This window comes from Capricornis sumatraensis, chromosome 6, assembly GCF_032405125.1.
Source record: "Capricornis sumatraensis isolate serow.1 chromosome 6, serow.2, whole genome shotgun sequence".
NCBI lineage: Eukaryota > Metazoa > Chordata > Mammalia > Artiodactyla > Bovidae > Capricornis > Capricornis sumatraensis.
Genome location: NC_091074.1, coordinates 18293545 through 18313942, shown reverse-complemented (window position 1 = coordinate 18313942; position 20398 = coordinate 18293545). Strand labels below are relative to the sequence as shown.

Sequence of the window (20398 nt, the reverse complement as noted above, 5' to 3'; positions counted from 1 at the left end):
AAGGTGTATTCCTGATGTATCCTTGGAGAGAGATGTACTCCATGTCCACCGACTCCTCCGCCATCTTGTTCTCCTAGAGAAGATTTTTACCTCTTATTTTTAAGAAAGTTCTATTTGAGTCTAGGGTAAATTGAGGACTATCTTGTAATTAAACATTAAAAAAAATAACTTGTAGCTACTATTCTACTGGTGCTTTTTATTTATGTATGTTTATTTTATATATATATACTTATTTATAGTTTGAAATCTTACTGTAAACTGTGTGTCCTAAATAAATAGTATTAATTACATTATTAATGGCTATACCTGTTTTAATAAAGAGTAGTATTTTTGAAGCCAAAACAAAATTAAGTATACATTTTTCGTTTTTTTGCCAACTGTGGAATATCTCATTGTATGACCCACAAGCAAGATATTTGCATTATTTCTTCGACATATCGTAATGTTCTCCAAGGACATAAGCATAAATAAGCCACAACTGCTGAATGTGGAAATCCAAATCATTAGGTTCCCGGTAAGTAAAGATCCTTGTCTTGTGTTTTCAGGTTCCCTGATTGTGATGAGCCGTATCCTCGGCTGGTGGACCTGAACTTAGCTGGTGATCCTACTGAAGGAGCCTCAGTGGCAGTGCAGAGGGACTATGGCTTTTGGTGTCCCCGAGAGCTGAAAATCGATCCTGATCTTGGCTATTCCTTTTTGCACGTGCGTGATTGTTCACCTCCTTGTCCAAATATGTACTTTAGGAGAGAAGAGCTTTCATTTGCTCGGTATTTCATAGGATTGATTTCAATCATTTGCCTCTCTGCCACGTTGTTTACTTTTTTAACTTTTTTGATTGATGTGACAAGATTCCGTTATCCTGAAAGACCCATTATATTTTATGCCGTCTGCTACATGATGGTGTCATTAATTTTCTTTATTGGGTTTTTGCTTGAGGACCGAGTTGCCTGCAATGCATCCAGCCCTGCACAGTATAAGGCTTCCACAGTGACCCAAGGATCTCATAACAAAGCCTGTACCATGCTTTTTATGGTACTCTATTTTTTTACTATGGCTGGCAGCGTTTGGTGGGTGATTCTTACCATTACGTGGTTCTTGGCAGCTGTGCCAAAGTGGGGTAGTGAAGCTATTGAGAAGAAAGCCTTGCTGTTTCACGCCAGTGCGTGGGGCATCCCTGGAACTCTAACCATCATCCTTTTAGCGATGAATAAAATTGAAGGTGACAATATCAGTGGCGTGTGTTTTGTTGGCCTCTACGATGTTGATGCCTTGAGGTATTTTGTTCTTGCACCCCTCTGCCTGTATGTGGTAGTTGGGGTTTCACTCCTTTTAGCTGGCATTATATCCCTAAACAGAGTGCGAATTGAGATTCCATTAGAAAAGGAGAACCAGGATAAACTGGTGAAGTTTATGATCCGGATTGGTGTTTTCAGCATTCTGTATCTTGTACCACTCTTGGTTGTAATCGGATGCTACTTTTATGAGCAAGCTTACCGCAGCATCTGGGAAACAACGTGGATACAAGAACGCTGCAGAGAATATCACATTCCATGTCCATATCAGGTAAGGGAAACCTTGTTCTAAATTTCAGAGTATTTAACAGTGTAAAGAGCTAATCTTAGCTGTTTTGTTTTGTTTTTTTTTTAACTCTTCATAAAAAACCTGAACATTAAAATTTTGAAGTGAAGTTAATGAACAAATTTATTGTAGTAAGAATGTCATACACACATTTCTGTTAACATCTTCCTTTTAAAAGATCACTTTTGTGAGTCCAGGCCGTGGGCTTTTAAGCACTTTACTTCTGTTATCACAAAATAGTTGCTTGTTGTTTGAGGGGAAGATGTTGATTAAAATACAGTGTCTGTGAAAATTTTACTGATACTTAGAATGGGAGTTTAACAGTTTTGAAAAAAATTAGAATGCATTTGTACAAACAGTTTCATCTTTTAGTTGGTCTTAGTTTTCTTTTTTGCATACTGAATATTTTGTGATTTACCTTTTAATTTAAAGAGATCGGATAATCATAGAATTTTAGATCTAGAGAGGACCTTAGAGATGATTTATTCAAGTTCCCTCTATAATTTAGAGTTCTTAAACATCTATCTCATTTGAGGGTTAGAAATGTTAAGTGACTTACTCGCTTTATTAAAGTACTTATGCATTATAGATTACTTCCGTTTACTTGGCTCTTTCCCCTCATAGACAGTGAACTCTAAACGTAAGAACATCTTTTTAATATTTTTTCAAAGCATGTTCTATAGGTTAGTAGATGATGGCATTGAGAATGGGAATGTGTAGACTGAGAAGAAAAGACATTTTTAAGAAATGATCCAGTTTTACTGGAAACAAGGAGTGTGTGATTAGCACATAGTCAATTCTCATAAATACTTGATGACTGAAAATGCCATTTCCTTTTTTATTTTGTGGTATAAATAATTCTACACAAAATTAAATTTTTATTATATAAATATTAGCTACTGGCTTTTAAAAAACCAACCTATAATTGAGAGACCAGAAAAAATGAATAATTGAAATTTTATTACACTTCTTGATAGAATTGCTTATTAAAAACTCTTGAGTTTTCAGGCTTGAAACTAAGTAATCAAATTTTGCCTCTAATGAGAGAGAATGAGATGATTGAATTACATCATATGCTTCTTTATGTAAGGTTTCTAGGATTCCAAATATATATTATCTTAGGACTATAAAAGAAATAATGTTTGGCTCTGAAAAATACCAGACCTCAAACACGTAAATTAGTAAATTGAGTAGTTGGGACACCACTATTTTCAAGACATTCCTAAGAATCTTTTAGCATCTTGAGAACCAGTTTGAGCTATACAAAAATGTGTGTGTGTATTCATTTCTTTATAGTCATAGGTTCTCTTAAGTGTTTTTTATTTCCAACTTACAGAAATAATGTTGGATTTCTAAAAAGAATAGAAAATGGTATAGTAACTGACATAGTTATTAAGCTATAAAGTCTGGGTCAGGAATCCTGGCTTCATATCTAACTCTTATTATTTACTAGTTTTATAGCTTTTGATCAACTTCACCTCTTTCTACTTCCAATTCCTCATCTGTAGAATGAGTAATGGAATCTCACAGAAATTTAAAGAGTAATTGTGTTAGATAGAAATAGTAGAATCTATCTTCTAGGACTGTCTTTAGTCATCTACATGCAGTTAGAAGTGTGCCTTCTGTATAATAAGTGCCCGAATGTTAGTTCTGCTACTCATTTTTTCATTTCTTGTTGCTGCTGTTACTGTTATTTACACACACACATACATACACTTTTTAAAAAAAAAAAAACCGTTCAGTACCAAACTTTAGTAAATGCCATGTTTAAGTTATTGAGAATATACATGACAGTATGTGTACCACGAACTTGTTCATTTTAACTGCAGTAGAGAGATTTAATGTACAAATATTTTAATTCATTTACTCATTATTTTGCTGATGGATATAGAGTTCCCAAGTGTTTTACTATTGTAATACCTATCTTCCTTGTACGTGACCAAGAATGTTCATGGGGTTTGTGCCCAAAAGTGTAGTTGTGGTATTTCAAGTGGTTATTTTAATTTACACTCGCAGTATGGAGTTGGAATTCCCCATTTCACGCCATCTTGGTGTTGTCAGGCTTTAGGTTTTTGTCAACCTTTGAAACAATATCTCAAGCCTGCCTTGATTTTTGTTTTTATTTCCCTTGCGCCTCCGGTGTTTCCATATGCTTATTGGCTGTTCGGGGTTTCTCTTCTGTGATTTGCCTCTTTGTTGCCTTTGTCCACTGCTCTGTCAGGTTATTTGCCTTTTGTTGTTATTCTTGTTTTAATTCTTCTTCAGTTACTTGGATTGCAGATATCTTATCCTGCTCTCTAGCTTGTCTTTTCACTTTGTGTTTTCTTTGCCTCTTGTGTTTTAAGAAATCCCTCCCTACCTCTCAAAATCATAAAAATGGTCTGCTGTTTTTTTTCTAGCAGTTTTTTAAATTTGATTTTTTAATTCACAGCTCTAATCTTTTGAAATTCATTTTTATCTATGTTATGAGTGACAATTTTAGTTTTTCATATGAATGGTGCTTTTTGTACCATTTATCAAATAGCCCATGTGAATAGTAATGAACAAAGTTCCATTTTTAGGCTCTCTTATTTACTGCTCTGTTTGAACAACCTTGTTTCAGTCCCACGTTTCCTCTACCTTATGCTTCTTCAAACTTATTTTAACTGTTCCTGGCACTCTTCTGTTTGAATTTTAGAATAATTTCTTCAGGAGAAACAGTTTGCATTTTGTTGAAATTTTTTCAGGTTTTAAATGAATCCAGGGAAAATTGCTGTCTTTGTGATACTAAGTTTTAGTATCATTTTGTTTCTTTATGTATTCATTAATTTGTTCCTAGGTACCTTACAGTTTTTGTTTCAGTTGTGAATGAGATCTTTTCTCTGTTACATTTTTCAATTGGTTATTGCTGATCTACAAGAATGCCACTGATTTTTATATATTGACCTTATATTGAGCATCCCTGCTGAACTCTTCTGTTAGTGCTAATTGTGTATAAATTCTCTTATATATTCTTTGTAGAAATCCTGTTGCTGCAAGTAAGGCCAAGTTCATATCTCACATTCCAGTTCTTATGTTTTATTTAAGATTTTTGTGTCTATACTCATGAGAGATATAGACTGTGATATTAATAGTTTTTCTTTTCTTGCCGTATATTTTTCCTTTTTGGTGTCAAGGATGTAATAGCTTCATAAAGTGAGGTCTTTTCCTCCTGTTCTTTGAAACAGTTTTTACAATGAATAGGTACTCTCTGCTCTTTGAAAGAGTTGGTATATCATCCTGTAAAATCCTCTGTCATGGTATCTTTGAAGGAAAGAGAAATTTCATCTTTCCAAACTGAAATTCTGCAGTTCTCCACTCCTCCCTGTCTCCTGGCCTTTGGCAGCCATTGTTCTACTTTATTTCTCTATGAATTTAACTGCTCTGGGTACTTCGTATTAATGAAACTCAAACGCTAGAATTTTAATATTAGTTTTCATTCATGATTTTACTTCAGAGGAATTTTATACAGACTTGTAAATTGAGCACTAGAGCTATTGAATGCCTATTTGAAGTAATATCCATACATAATTGTATAACATTTACTATTACTGAGCATGCCTAAAAGAATGCTTGTTAAGTTTTGATGATAATACCTAATGAGAGGTTTTTAAAATGTATTAAGCAATGATATTATCCTTGAGGTAGCCTCTGCACGTATCTTGGAGAACGTAATATTTGAATATATATTCACATGAATATCAGTGCAGTTGCTTTGTAGTCATTTCTCAAATTAATGAAACTTTCAAATATTTGAAAAATCAGAATATAAGGTCGTTGATCACATTGTTTCGAAGTACCCAGTTGGTACTTTTTAAAGTAAATTGCATGTATTTAAGTCCATGATTTGAAGAAAAGTGGGCTTGTGTAAAGTATTTTAAAATATTTAAAATGAACGTCCTTGCTGAAAACAGGAATACACTGCTTGGATTTTAAAATACTTTACACCAACTGTTTTTTGCAAGAACACTTTTTAAAAATGTGTATTAAATAATTCTTGAAAAAGTAATACCTGAAAAGAGTTGGTTGTGAAATATAGCTGAGTTTTCAGAATTATATATATTTTACAGTTTAAAATCAGTAAAGTTTATTCCTAGAATATGTTTCATATTATATATTATTTAAATAGCACAGTAATTTTCCAGGTACTTAGTGTTTTTTCTTTTAAAGTATTTCCTTCTATTTATTTAGGCACTTCTAAGAGGCTCAAAGCGTTTTATGAGAGAGTTACACATTTCAAAGTTTGTTGATATTTCTAGAAATCCATTTACATGTAACATATTTATTAAAAACATGGGGTTTAAAGTCCTGTCTGTAACACTTTGAGTCTCAGTTTCCTCATGTAAAATGCAAGGAATAATATGTTAAATATAGTAATATCTACCTCATAGGTGGCTGTGAAGATTAAATGAGAAAATAAAGTTAAGCCTCTTACTAGAACGCCTTGCACAAAGAAAAATTTCATTATTCTGTTGTTGCAAGTACATAATTCCTGAGGTTTAGAAAAGAATTGTTCTTATATTCTGTATTAGAATCATCATTTTGTCTTTTAAACATTGATTTTCAAAAGAAACTGTTTCCTTTCCTAAAGTTTCCCCTTTCATTTTTTTTCTCTTTCATCCATCTAGTCCAATGATGTAAGCCCAAGGAATTTTGATACTAGAACCTGTGTTTCAATAATAGACATGTTTCACTGTAATAGAAGCAGCTAAGACTGTCAAGTTCACATTAGAGCCATTTGTAGAATTAAAAAAAATTATTTGTGTAGAAAACAAACAAAAAACCCATTATTTCTATTTTTAGCCACAGAAGGCAGCCCGTCTGTTGTTTATCTAATCTTGATTCAGAAACATACAAAAATAGAAGAATAACATATCTAACTTACGACTTTAGATTCATTTTCTGATAAGAGTGTTTCCCCTTTACCCGACAATACCAAAAGGAATCAACATTGTTTATCAAAGGACCATAAGGAAATGGGTATGTTTTGCCCTTCCAACATTAGTGACAGCAAATAATTCTCAATAAATATATAATAAGTACTACTAATCTTTTCTTTTTTCCTGCTACTAATCTTTAAAGTGGTAAGTATACTGCCTGTGACTTCCTAGCACCAAACTGATTTTTCCTCAAAATTGTTCAGTGCCTGTAATAGAGAGAAAGATGGAGAGTTACTGAACAAATATTCTAAGTCTCTTAAAGGAAAATATTTTGAAATATTATATTTTAGAAGTATAGAATATTAAATTTATTTTTAAAGTATTCATACTGTTATGTACAGGCTGTAAAATGCTATCAAGGGGCACTTTTGGATAAATACTTTAAAATATACAAGTTATTTTGGCCTCTGCTGAACAGACTAAATAGCCTAAGCCATGAGTTCCGTTTTAGTCTTAACTGCAGATACATCTGGTGGTGGTGGTGGTGTTCATTCGTTAAGTCGTGTCCGACTCTTTGTGACCCCGAATAAACTGCAGCACGCCAGGCTTCCCTGTCCTTCACTATCTTCCGATGTATACTATCTAGTGTACAAATGGTTTATACATCTTTAGGAAAAAATTCAGTGTTCTTGCCACAGTCTACAGCAGGACACAGCAAACTTTCTCTGTGAGGTCACATAGTAGATATTTTAGGCTTTGCCAGCCATGTGGTTTTTGTTGCAACAACTCAGCTCTGCTGGTGTAGTGCAAAAGCAGCTATCAGTCAGTTCAGTCGCTCAGTCGGGTCCGACTCTTTGCAACCCCATGGACTGCAGCACATCAGGCTTCCCTGTCCTTCCCCAACTCCCGGAGCTTACTCAAACTTAGGTCTATCGCATCAGTGATGCCATCCAGCCATCTCATTCTCTGTCGTCCCCTTCTCCTCCCGCCTTCAGTCTTGCCCAGCATCAGGGTCTTTTCCAATGAATCAGTTCTTCTCATCAAGTGGCCAAAGTATTGGAGCTTCAGCTTCAGCATCAGTCCTTCCAATATATATTCAGGACTGATTTTCTTTAGGATGGACTGGTTTGATCTCCTTGCAGTCCAAGGGACTCTCAAGAGTCTTCTCCAACAGCACAGTTCAAAAGCATCAATTCTTTGGCGCTCAGCTTTCTTTATAGTCCAACTTGCACACCCATACATGACTACAGGAAAAACCATAGCTTTGAGCAAGAGAGTTGACCCAGACTTGCCTGTGAGTGTCCAGGAGTCTCTGGCGGATGTGTGGGTCGGCAGTGGCCTGCTGCAGGATGGGGGGGGCACCGAGTGTCCCAGGGCATGTGTGAGACCTTTTGAAGGAGGTCGCCATTATCTTCATTACCTCCACCATGGTTTGGTCTCAGGTGAAACAACAGGGAGGGAAACACAGCCCCACCCATGAACAGAAAATTGGATTAAAGATTTACTGAGTATGGCCCCACCCATCAGAACAAGACCCAGTTTCCCCCGCAGTCAGTCTCTCCCATCAGGAAGCTTCCATAAGCCTCTTATCCTTATCTGTCAGAGGCTGGACTTAATGGAAACCGCAATCTCAGAAATGCAGCCACAGACAATACATAAACAGGTGAAAGTGTTTCAGTAAGACTTTGTTTGCAGTGACATAATTGGGGCAGATTTGCTCTGTAGGTTATAGTTTGCCAGCTTCTGAACTACAGCAAGCATTATTCTCTATCACCTTGACTAATTCTTTCATTACAGTGGTTGGTGACCTATGGCACATTTCTTTCCCATGGAAATTGTCACGTTTGATTCTCGTTACTGCTTTTGAGGATCATCATTTTACTCTGTTCAGTTCAGTTCAGTCGCTTAGTCGTGTCCGACTCTTTGCGACCCTATGAATCGCAGCACGCCAGGCCTCCCTGTCCATCACCACCTCCCGCAGTTCACTCAAACTCATGTCCATTGAGTCAGTGATGCCATCCAGCCATTTCATCCTCGGTCGTCCCCTTCTCCTCCTGCCCCTAATCCCTCCCAGCATCAGAGTCTTTTCCAATGAGTCAACTCTTCGCATGAGGTAGCCAAAGTATTGGAGTTTCAGCTTTAGCATCATTCCTTCCAAGGAAATCCCAGGACTGATCTCCTTCAGAATGGACTGGTTGGATCTCCTTGCAGTCCAAGGGACTCTCAAGAGTCTTCTCCAACACCACAGTTCAAACGCATCAATTCTTCAGCACTCAGCTTTCTTCACAGTCCAACTCTCACATCCATACATGACCACAGGAAAAACCGTAGCCTTGACAGACCTTTGTTGGCAAAGTAATGTCTCTGCTTTTGAATCTGCTATCTAAGTTGGTCATAACTTTCCCTCTAAGGAGTAAGTGTCTTTTAATTTCATGGCTGCAGTCACCATCTGCAGTGATTTTGGAGCCTCCAAAAATAAAGTCTGACATTTTTTCCACTGTTTCCCCATCTATTTCCCATGAAGTGATGGGACCAGATGCCGTGATCTTCATTTTCTGAATGTTGAGCTTTAAGCCAACTTTTTCACTCTCCTCTTTCACTTTCATCAGGAGGCTTTTTAGTTGCTCTTCACTTTCTGCCATAAGGGTGGTGTCATCTGCATATCTGAGGTTATTGATATTTCTCCTGGCAGTCTTGATTCCAGCTTGTGCTTCTTCCAACCTAACGTTTCTCATGATGTACTCTGCATGTAAGTTAAATAAGCAGGGTGACAATATACAGCCTTGACGTACTCCTTTTCCTATTTGGAGCCAGTCTGTTGTTCCATGTCCAGTTCTAACTGTTGCTTCCTGACCTACATAGAGGTTTCTCAAGAGGCAGTTCAGGTGGTCTGATATTCCCATCTTCTCAGAATTTTCCACAGTTTATTGTGATCCACACAGTCAAAGGCTTTGGCACAGTCAATAAAGCAGAGATAGATGTTTTTCTGGAACTCTTTTGCTTTTTCCATGATCCAGCGGATGTTGGCAATTTGATCTCTGGTTCCTCTGCCTTTTCTAAAACCAGCTTGAACATCTGAAAGTTTACGGTTCATGTATTGCTGAAACCTGGCTTGGAGAATTTTGAGCATTACTTTACTAGCATGTGAGATGAGTGCAATTATGCAGTAGTTTGAGCATTCTTTGGCTTTGCCTTTCTTTGGAATTGGAATGAAAACTGACCTTTCCCAGTCCTGTGGCCACTGCTGAGTTTTCCAAATTTGCTGGCATATTGAGTGTAGCACCTTCACAGCATCATCTTTCAGGATTTAAATAGCTCTACTGGAATGCCATCACCTCCACTAGCTTTTTTTGTAGGGATGCTTTCTAAGGCCCACTTGACTTCACATTCCAGGATATCTGGCTCTAGGTGAGTAATCACACCATCGTGATTATCTTGGTCTTGAAGATCTTTCTTGTACAGTTCTTCTGTGTATTCTTGCCATTTCTTCTTAAAATCTGCTTCTGTTAGGTCCATACCATTTCTGTCCTTTATCAAGCCCATCTTTGCATGAAATATTCCCTTGGTATCTCTAATTTTCGTGAAGAGATCTCTAGTCTTTCCCATTCTGTTGTTTTCCTCTATTTCTTTGCATTGATCACTGAGGATGGCTTTCTTATCTCTTCTTGCTATCCTTTGGAACTCTGCATTCAGATGCTTATATCTTTCCTTTTCTCCTTTGCTTTTTGCAAAGCTATTTGTATGGCCTCCTCAGACAGCCATTTTGCTTTTTTGCATTTCTTTTCCATGGGGATGGTCTTGATCCCTGTCTCCTGTACAGTGTCATGAACCTCAGTCCATGGTTCATCAGGCACTGTTATCTATCAGATCTAGGCCCTTAAATCTATTTCTCACTTCCACTGTTTAATCATAAGGGATTTGATTTAGGTCATACCTGAATGGTCTAGTGGTTTTCCCTATTTTCTTCAATTTAAGTCTGAATTTGGCAATAAGAAGTTCATGATCTGAGCCACAGTCAGCTCCTGGTCTTGTTTTTGTTGACTGTATAGAGCTTCTCCATCTTTGGCTGAAAAGAGTATAGTCAGTCTGATTTCAGTGTTGACCATCTGATGATGTCCATGTGTAGAGTCTTCTCTTGTGTTGTTGGAAGAGGGTGTTTGCTATGACCAGTGCATTTTCTTGGCAAAACTCTATTAGTCTTTGCCCTGCTTCATTCCGTATTCCAAGGACAAATTTGCCTGTTACTCCAGGTGTTTCTTGACTTCTTCTTTTTGCATTCCAGTCCCCTATAATGAAAAGGACATCTTTTTTGGGTGTTAGTTCTAAAAGGTCTTGTAGGTCTTCATAGAACTGTTCAACTTCAGCGTCTTCAGCGTTACTGGTTGGGGTATAGACTTGGATTACTCTGATATTGAATGGTTTTGCCTTGAAAACGAACAGAGATCATTCCGTTGTTTTTGAGATTGCATCCAAGTACTGCATTTTGGACTCTTTTGTTGACCATGATGGCTACTCCATTTCTTCTGAGGGATTCCTGCCCACAGTAGTAGATATAATGGTCATCTGAGTTAAATTAACCCATTCCAGTCCATTTTAGTTCGCTGATTCCTAGAATGTCAACGTTCACTCTTGCCATCTCCTGTTTGACCACTTCCAATTTGCCTTGATTCATGGACCTGACACTCCAGGTTCATATGCAATATTGCTCTTTACAGCATCAGACCTTGCCTCTATCACCAGTCACATCCACAACTGGGTATTGTTTTTGCTTTCGCTCCATCCCTTCATTCTTTCTGGAGTTATTTCTCCACTGATCTCGAGGAGCATATTGGGCACCTACTGACCTGGGAAGTTCCTCTTTCAGTATCCTATCATTTTGCCTTTTCATACTGTTCATGGGGTTCTCAAGGCAAGAATACTGAAGTGGTTTGCCATTCCCTTCTCCAGTGGACCACATTCTGTCAGACCTCTCCACCATGACCCGCCCGTCTTGGTTGCCCCACGGGCATGGCTTAGTTTCATTGAGTTAGACAAGGCTGTGGTCCTAGTGTGATTAGATTGACTAGTTTTCTGTGATTATGGTTTCAGTGTGTCTGCCCTCTGATGCCCTCTTGCAACACCTACCGTCTTACTTGGGTTTGTCTTACCTTGGATGTGGGGTATCTCTTCACGGCTGCTCCAGCAAAGTGCAGCCGCTGCTCCTTACATTGGACGAGGGGTATCTCCTCATTGCCGCCCCTCCTGACCTTCAACGTGGAATAGCTCCACTAGGCCCTCCTGCGCCTGTGTAGCCACCACTCCTTGGACGTGGGGCAGCTCCTCCCGGCCGCCGCCCCTGACCTCGGATGCGGGGTAGTTCCTCTTGGTTGTTCCTGCACCGTCACAGCCTGGCACTCTCGGCTGCTCCCCCAACCTCAGATGTGGAGTAACTCCTCTTGGCCGCCATCCCTCGGACATGGGGTCCTTCCAGCTTCTGCCTCTAACCTCAGACATGGGGTAGCTCCTCTCAGCCATGCTGTGTGTGGCGTTGCATTACATAATGGTATTAAAAATACTCAAATTCTAGTACATCACTATAATAAAGATATGACAATAAATCTTATTTCCAGTTGCCTTTGAAGTCATACCACACCAGAAAAATTTGAGTCAAGGAAAAATTTGAGTAGTTTATGGGAATAGTAAAATAGAAACAACATAATGTAATGATCATAGAAGCTTCTAGTTACTAAGTATGTACTGTGCATCAGGTTCTGTACTCAGTGAATTTATACACATTATCTCCTTTAATTCTCACAGTAGCACAATAAGATTGTATTCTGCTTTACAAATGAGGAGCTGAGTCTTATAATTAAATACAACTTATCTGGATTCTTAAAGTAAGTGATAAAGCTAAGGTGTGAATTGCATTTCTGATTCCAACGACTACTAACCACCTACCTGATCATGTTGAATATGAAGTCTTCCATTTTATTTCCTCTGCCTGCCTGCCTGCTCAGTCGCTTGAGTTATGTCTGACTCTTTGCAACCCCATGAACTGCAGCCCGCCAGGCTCCTCTTTCCATGGAAGTCTTCAGGCAAGAATGCTGGAGTGGGTTGGGGATCTCCCCAAACCAGGGATTCAACCTGGGCATCCTGTGTCTTCTGCATTGCAGGCAGATTCTTTACTGCTGAGCCACCGGGGAGACCCCTCCAGTCAATCATGTATATTTTATCAGTGATTTTATAAAATGTGTTAAGGTAATTTGGCTTCCCAGGTGGCACTAGTGGTAAAGAATCCACTTGCAGTGCAGGAGATGCAAGGGATATGGGTTTAATTCCTGGGTTGGGAAGATTTCCTGGAAGAGGAAATGGCAACTCACTCCAGTATTCTTTCCTGAAAAATTCTATGGGCAGAGGAGCCTGACAGGCTACAGTCCATGGGGTGGCAAAGAGCTTGACATGACTGTGTGCACTGTAACTGGTTAAGGTCATTGAGTTCATTAATGTTGTTAAGTTTGTTAAAGAGCTAAGAAGCTTGTCTTAAAGTAGAGCATTAGGAAAATAATTAAATATACTCAGGTTTCCTCAGACAGTATCATTTCTGACAATATGTCTTGAGTAGGAGCATCAGCAGTCTGAACCAGTTAAATCTGGAAAGAACTCACTATTTTAGATGTCATAGATCTTGCATGATTGAGGGGAGATCTCCAAAGCGTCCGCCACTTCAAAAATTGTTATGAATTGGGACCAGCCCAGTAAGGAGCTATAGGGCTGGCTCGTCAAGCAGGGGCTATTATGTGGATGAGATGGGAAAGGTCACACAAGTGTGGTTGCTATTTATTGATGAAAGGTGAGCCTTGGGCCAGTTGGTAAGTTGAGAAAGAGAGCCAATAACTCCCTTGCTAGCCTAAATCTCCAGGGCCATAGGCTGAAGTATTTGCAGGTTAGTTGTGACTCCTATCAATCAGCTAGAACAATACTTTCTCCAGGATTCTCACTGATTGATTGACCAAATAGCTCAAAATATAAAGCCACCAAACACATGAGAAAAGCCACTATGACTATGAGTCACAGCATCAAACTTAGAACTGCAGATGCTGAAATTGTCAAACGCTGATAGAATAGGTAAGTATGTAATGTTTATAGAAATCGGAAATATAGTCACAGGTTACCAGTCTACAAGAAATTACTTGAGATAATAGATTTTTTAAAAATCTAGAAACTTAATTTTTGAAATGGAAGCTCGTTTGATAGAATTCCTGAGATATTTAATATGAAACAGCAATTTAAGCTGCTGTTTGAAGAGAAATTTAATGAACTGGTATTAGGTGAAAATAAAACTATCCAGAATGTCATAAGAGAGAAAAGGAAAATGTGAAAGTGATGTTAAGAGAAATGTAGGGCAGAGTGAGAAGGTCGAATAGGAGTTTATTGGGTTGGTCAAAAGATGATATGGGCTTTCTGTATCTGAATGAACTTTTTGGCCAACCCAATAATTAGATTCCCAGGAGGGAGGGAATTGAGAGAGTCTAGGAGAGACAATATTTAAAGAGATAGTGACTACACATTTTCCACAACTGCCAAACACATGAATTCAAAGACCAAGGAGGAACTGTGTACCACCAGCAGGATAAGTAAAAAGAAATCCACACTTCAATGAAACTGCAGAACTCCAAAGACAGGAGTCATAAAAAACAGTCTCAGAAAAGGGGACAGATCTTCTAAAAAAGACCAACAATTAGAATAACAGCAGAGTCCTTAACAATAACAAAAGCCAGAAAACGATATATTTTAAATGTTAAAAGAGAAAAAAACCTTTTCAACCAGAATTTTGCATGGCCAGATCACTTTCACAGAAGGACCAGCCTTTCAGCTGCAGGGAGTGGGGTCAGTAGACATCCTTCAGGTGGAAAGCTGCCTTATTTGAGGTGGGCCTGCAACCAGCGATTCTTAGGTAGGCTAAGAAGGCTTGGCCGTTGGCCCAGCATAGGACCCTCTGATGGTCCTTATTTGCTCTGGAACTCCCTACCAGTTTGGCTGAGGCTTTTCTGAGAATGCATGGCCGGTCACTTTCTTCTGTCCAATTGTAGATACTGTTCCCGAATAAATATCTCGCACCCCAAACTTCCATCTCTGCATGTTCTGGAAAACGCCGATTTGTTCTCAAGCATAGACTTCATCTCTGCATGTTCTGGGAAATGCCGATTTGTTCTCAAGAATAGAGATGAAATAAAGCCATTTACATATAAACAAAAACTGTGAGTTTACCACCAAAAGATTTGTACGGACTTCTAAAGGTTATATTTCAAGAAGAATGAAAATAATCTCATAGATAGTAGGAGGCGCAAGAAGAAACGAAGTAAAGTTGTAAACATACATGTAAAGCTAAATAAATGTTTCTATAAAATGCCAACAACAGTGTGTACTTTGGGGGTTTAAAGAAACATCTAAAGACCTATAGAGAAAAAAATACACCAAAAAAACCCATATATAGACCAGAATCAGCTGTATCAGATGATCTAGGACCCCTGACAAATGGCTGTTCCCCACCCTCTTTTTTTTTTTTTTTTTTCTCTTTTCATAGGCCTCTTGTTCTTAAGGGTTTTAAAATTTTTTTCATGTTTTTTTTAATTTAATTTTTTGGATAGGTGATTTGTAATGTTTAGAACGTTAAAAAATAGTAAACATATATTAAGAAGCATTGTTCCTACTCTTGTTTCTCATGTTCTCAATTTTTGCCCTCTCTCCATCTCTTACCAGTAACCACCATATATATCAATGATTTCTTGTATGTATTTCCAGAGTTTCTTTTTCCACATGGTTGTTTTGAAAAGTAAGTCATAATTATAAGAGCCTGTCACACATTAAGACGTCACTAAATTTAGTTCCCTTCTCTCCATAACCTTCTTAGGACCTTAAGACCCTGAAAGAATAATTTTCCATAATTTGCTACTGAATATCACATTTTTTGCTTTATAACATAAATTGGAACCATAAAACCATGTTTCATGCATGTCATATTCTTAATAAAAAGTTCATGTAGCTTTCCTAGCCTTAGCCTAGAACTAATTGAAAAGACAAAGTATACTTTAAAGATGTGAATATGATTAATAGAACCTTGCATGTTTTCTGGAAAGTGATTCTGGTGTTTCACAATATGATATCATAAAACTAGAAAGGTTAGTTGTGCCTAATTTTTCCAAGATGCAAATTGTTTTTTATTTCAAATATTATAAAATGTGAGATTAGATTTTTTCTTTTTATGGAGGAGAAAGAAAGAGTGGCTTTATTACTTTGCCAGGCAAAGAGAGAACACAATAGGCTAATCCCCCAAGAACTATGCACCACTCTCTGGAGATTAGTTTTGTTTTTTTGATTGAGGTGTAATTTACATATTACTAGTTTCAGGTGTGCAGCATAATGATTTGATATTTGTATATATTACAAGTGATCACTGTAATAAATCTAACATCCATCACCATACATAGTTTAAAAGTTTTTTTTCTTGTGATAAGAACTTTTAAAATCTACTCTTAGCAACTTTCAAAACTGTAGTACAGTATTATTAACTACAGACACCAAGCTGCACATTACATTCTTATGCCTTATTTCTCTTATGACTTAAAATATGTACCTTTTGATCACCTTCACCCATTTCATCCATTGCCCACCCTTTGCCTCTGGCAACCACCAGTCTTCTCTTTTTAAGTTGGGTGGGTTTTTTGAGGTGGGTGGGGGTTGTTTCCTTTTTAAGATTCTATATATAAATGAGATCATGAGGTATTTGCTTTTCTCTGCCTTCATTTCCCTTAGCACAAACCTTCAGGGCCAATCCATATTGTCACAAAATGGCAAAATGACATCTTTTATGGTTGAATAGTATTCCATTGTATATGTATACCACATTTTCTTTTATCTGTTCAGCCATCACTGGACACTTAGGTTGATTCCAACTCTTGGCTGTTGTGACTAATGCTGCAGAGAACATGAGGTGCGGATATCTTTCCAAGTTTGTGTTTTTGTTTTCTTACATACCCCAAAGTGGAATTGTTGGGTCATATGGTGGTTCTATTTTTTATTATTTGAGAATCGCCATACTCTTTTTCCATAGTGGCTATACCACTCTTCATTCCCACCAGCAGTGCACAATGGTTCACTTTTTTCCACATCCTCATCAATGCTTGTTATTGCTTATCTTTTTGGTAATAGCCATTCTGTCAGTTGTGAGGTGATATTGTGGTTTTGATTTGTGTTTCCCTGAAGATTAAAGATACTGAGCACCTTTTCCTGTGTGTGTTGACCATCTGTATGTCTTCTTTGGAAAAATGTCTATTCAGAACTTTTGCCCATTTTTTAATTGGATTGTTTGGGTTTTTTTAATTGAAATTGTATGAGTTCTTTGTATCTTTTGAAAATAACTCCTTAACATATATATGATTCACAGATATTTTCTCCCAATCGGTTAGTTGCCTTTTCATTGGGTTGATGATTTTCTTTGCTGTGCAGCAGCTTTTTAATTTGATATAGTCCTACTTGTTTATTTTTACTTTTGTTAACTTTTTGTATCCAAAAAAATTTTTTTAAATCATTGCTAAGACTGATGTCAAGGAGCTTGGTATTTGTTTTCTTCTGGGTGTTCAAGTCTTTAATCCATTTTGAATTAATTTTTGTGTATGGTGGTCCAGTTTCATTCTTTGACATGTGGTGTCCAATTTTTCCAACATCATTTATTGAAAAGACTGTTCTTTCCTTATTGTGTATTCTTGGCTCTTTTATCAGAAATTAATTGACCATATATGCATGTGTTTATTTTTGGACTGTCATGTTGTTTGATTACTATAGCTTTGCAATATAGTTCGAAATCAAGGAGCATGAATGATACCTCCAGCTTTGTTCTTTTTTCTCAAGATTGCTTTGGCTGTTTGGATCTTTTGTTGTTCCATATAAATTTTAGGATTTGTCCTATTTCTGTGAAAAATGCTGTTGGAATTTTGATAACAGTGCAAAGAATCTGTAGATTGCTTTGGATAGTACAGATATTTTAACAATATTGATTTTTCCAGTCTTTAAGAATGGAATATCTTTCCATTTATTTGTCTTCAGTTTTTTTCCACTAATGCCTTATTTTCTTATTGTAAATCATGAGATTATAGGACAGTTTTATGGAGTTTCAAAGAACTCATTTCTGAACATAATCTTCCCTCTAACATGGGCTTTCCATAGTTTTTTCAGGGCTGAGGAAGTTGATCTATTATTGTAATGTTTAGGAAAGTCTAAGCTATGCTTTCTGTTTCATTATTCTATACTTAGTAACAAGCTAATTTAAATTTTTTCCTGGTTAATTTTCAGTTCATATTTAGAAAAGAGAATGGGAATTTTCAAAATTATTCACCTTCAGTTTGATTTGTTTTGAGAAAATAGCAGTTTGTTACTTTAATCCAAAAAAGAAAGGTTATGCTTTTCACTTGATGAATGAGCATCATTATACTGTGAATTCCGATTAATAGTTCTTTATGTACATCAAGTTTGAGTGAACTCCGGGAATTGGTGATGGACAGGGAGGCCTGGCGTGCTGCAATTCATGGGGTCGCAAAGAGTGGGACACGACTGAACTGAACTGAACTGATGTACATCAAGATTAAGTGTAAATTCTGCAGTTTTTAATTATTTGTTTTCCAGTTATTGCATCCATTATTGTAAAGTATATATGTACAGAATAGTGTTCTGTTTTCTAGCTATTTCTAGTTCATAAGATTAAAGTGACATAAGACTAATGATCATTTTCCCCTCACTAAAATTAGGATAAAAGTTCAAGATGTCCTTTGCTTAATCAAATGTAACTTCTGAAGAAGTAATAGTTTTTATTTTGAAATGTCATCAAAGCAAAGGAATAGAATTGAGGTAATCATTATTTTTGTTTTCATTTTAACTTCTTGAGTGAACTTTGGCTTTAAGCCTTTTCTTACCTAATTTGTGAGTTTTCCATGAGGTTCATTAAATAATAGGCACAGTATATCCAGATGTCATAATAAATCTTTGTGATGTTGATAACCTGTGGTGAATATTAACACTCTGAGAATGTGTGCTGTGTACCAGTCAGTTCTTCCTAATCAGGCATGCTCCCTTTTATTTCCTCTCAATTTACTGAAACCATTTTCTCCTCTGTTTCCCTGGCTAGTCTTTCGCTTGGAAAGTTGTCTGTTCCTTAGATAATGGGAATAAAAAGTTATTCTTTAATCATTAAATTTTATCTTATTTATCTAAAAGTTGACATCACCCACAGTTTACAGCAGTCACTGGTAAAGTCAATTAGGATCTAAATTAACTTTCCTCATTGCTGTTAGCCATTCTTGAATTTAGAAGACAACATTCTTTTAAGGTAGTCTCAGTGCTTGGAAAAGAAAATGAGATTATTTGCAAAATATCTGTAGTGTGGAGTTTATATTTTGTCATTTCTTCTGTTGATCAAAGAAAAGCTTGGAAATTGAAATCCCAGCTTGCTATACCTATTTTTCACTGGGTTACAAATAAATTGGTGGTCCAATAATGGGAGAAGGTAAACTTAGAATAAAAGGAAGATAGATTGATAGATACAGATCTGGTTAAAGAAGTGAATTACTAATTAGTTCTCTATTTACCTTACCTAGTGATGCTTAATTTCAAAACTGCTGCCTCTCTGAAAGTAGCAAGGTATATTGAAATTATAGGAGCCTTGACCGCCTTTTTGTCCTTTATTTTTTTTAAATTATAACTTTCTGACATACACGTATTTATACACACACACATATATATGCATGTATATATTGGATTGATCATAAAGTTCATTTGAATTTTCCATGAAAAGGTACTGAAAAATCTGACTCAGATAATCACAATGGTGTGACCACCAACCTAGAGCCAAACATCCTGGAATGCGAAGTCAAGTGGGCCTTAGCAAGCATCACTATGAACAAACCTAGTGGAGGTGATGGAATTCCAGTTGAGCTATTTCAAATCCTAAAAGATGATGCTGTGAAAGTGCTGCACTCAGTATGCCAGCAAATTTGGAAAACTCAGCAGTGGCCCCAGGACTGGAAAAGATCAGTTTTCATTCCAATCCCAAAGAAAGGCAATGCCAAAGAATGCTCAAACTACCACACAGTTGCACTCATCACACGCTAGTAAAGTAATGCTCAAAATTCTCCAAGCCAGGCTTCAACAGTACATGAACATGAACTTCCAGATGTTCAAGCTAGATTTAGAAAATGTAGAGGAACCAGAGATCAAATTGCCAATATTCGCTGGATCATCGAAAAAGCAAGAGAGTTCTAGAAAAACATCCATTTCTACTTTATTGACTATGCCAAAGCCTTTGACTATGTAGATCACAAGAAACTGTGGAAAATTCTGAAAGAGATGGGAATACCAGACCACCTGACCTGCCTCTTGAGAAACCTATATGCCGGTCAGGAAGCAACAGTTAGAACTGAACATGGAGCAACAGACTGGTTCCAAATCAGGAAAGGAGTACGTCAGGGCTGTATATTGTCACCCTGCTTATTTAACTTCTATGCAGTGTACATCATGAGAAACACTGGGCTGGAAGAAGCACAGGCTGAAATCAAGATTGCCAGGAGAAATATCAATAACCTCAGATATGCAGATGACACCACCCTTATGGCAGAAAGTGAAGAGGAACTAAAGAGCCTCTTGATGAAAGTGAAAGGGGAGAGTGAAAAAGTTGGCTTAAAGCTCAACATTCAGAAAGCGAAGATCATGGCATCTGGTCCCATCACTTCATGGGAAATAGATGGGGAAACAGTGGAAACAGTGTCAGACTATTTTTCTGGGCTCCAAAATCACTGCAGATGATGACTGCAACCATGAAATTAAAAGACGCTTGCTCCTTGGAAGAAAAGTTATGACCATCCTAGATGGCATATTAAAAAGCAGATATTACTTTG

General features: G+C 37.2%; 1 protein-coding gene across 2 annotated transcripts in view; it reads left to right on the top strand.

Moving 5' to 3' along the window:
- The window catches only part of FZD3 (frizzled class receptor 3), an 83291-nt gene that overhangs the window by 40111 nt on the left and 22782 nt on the right, over positions 1 to 20398 (top strand). Inside the window, exon 3 of one of the 2 annotated variants that reach the window (XM_068974205.1) lies at positions 1313 to 1563. In XM_068974205.1, coding sequence (XP_068830306.1) covers positions 1313 to 1563 — 251 coding nt within the window. Of the gene's footprint in view, positions 1 to 545; positions 1564 to 20398 lie in introns of both variants that reach the window. The other variant, XM_068974204.1, reaches the window with a different exon arrangement.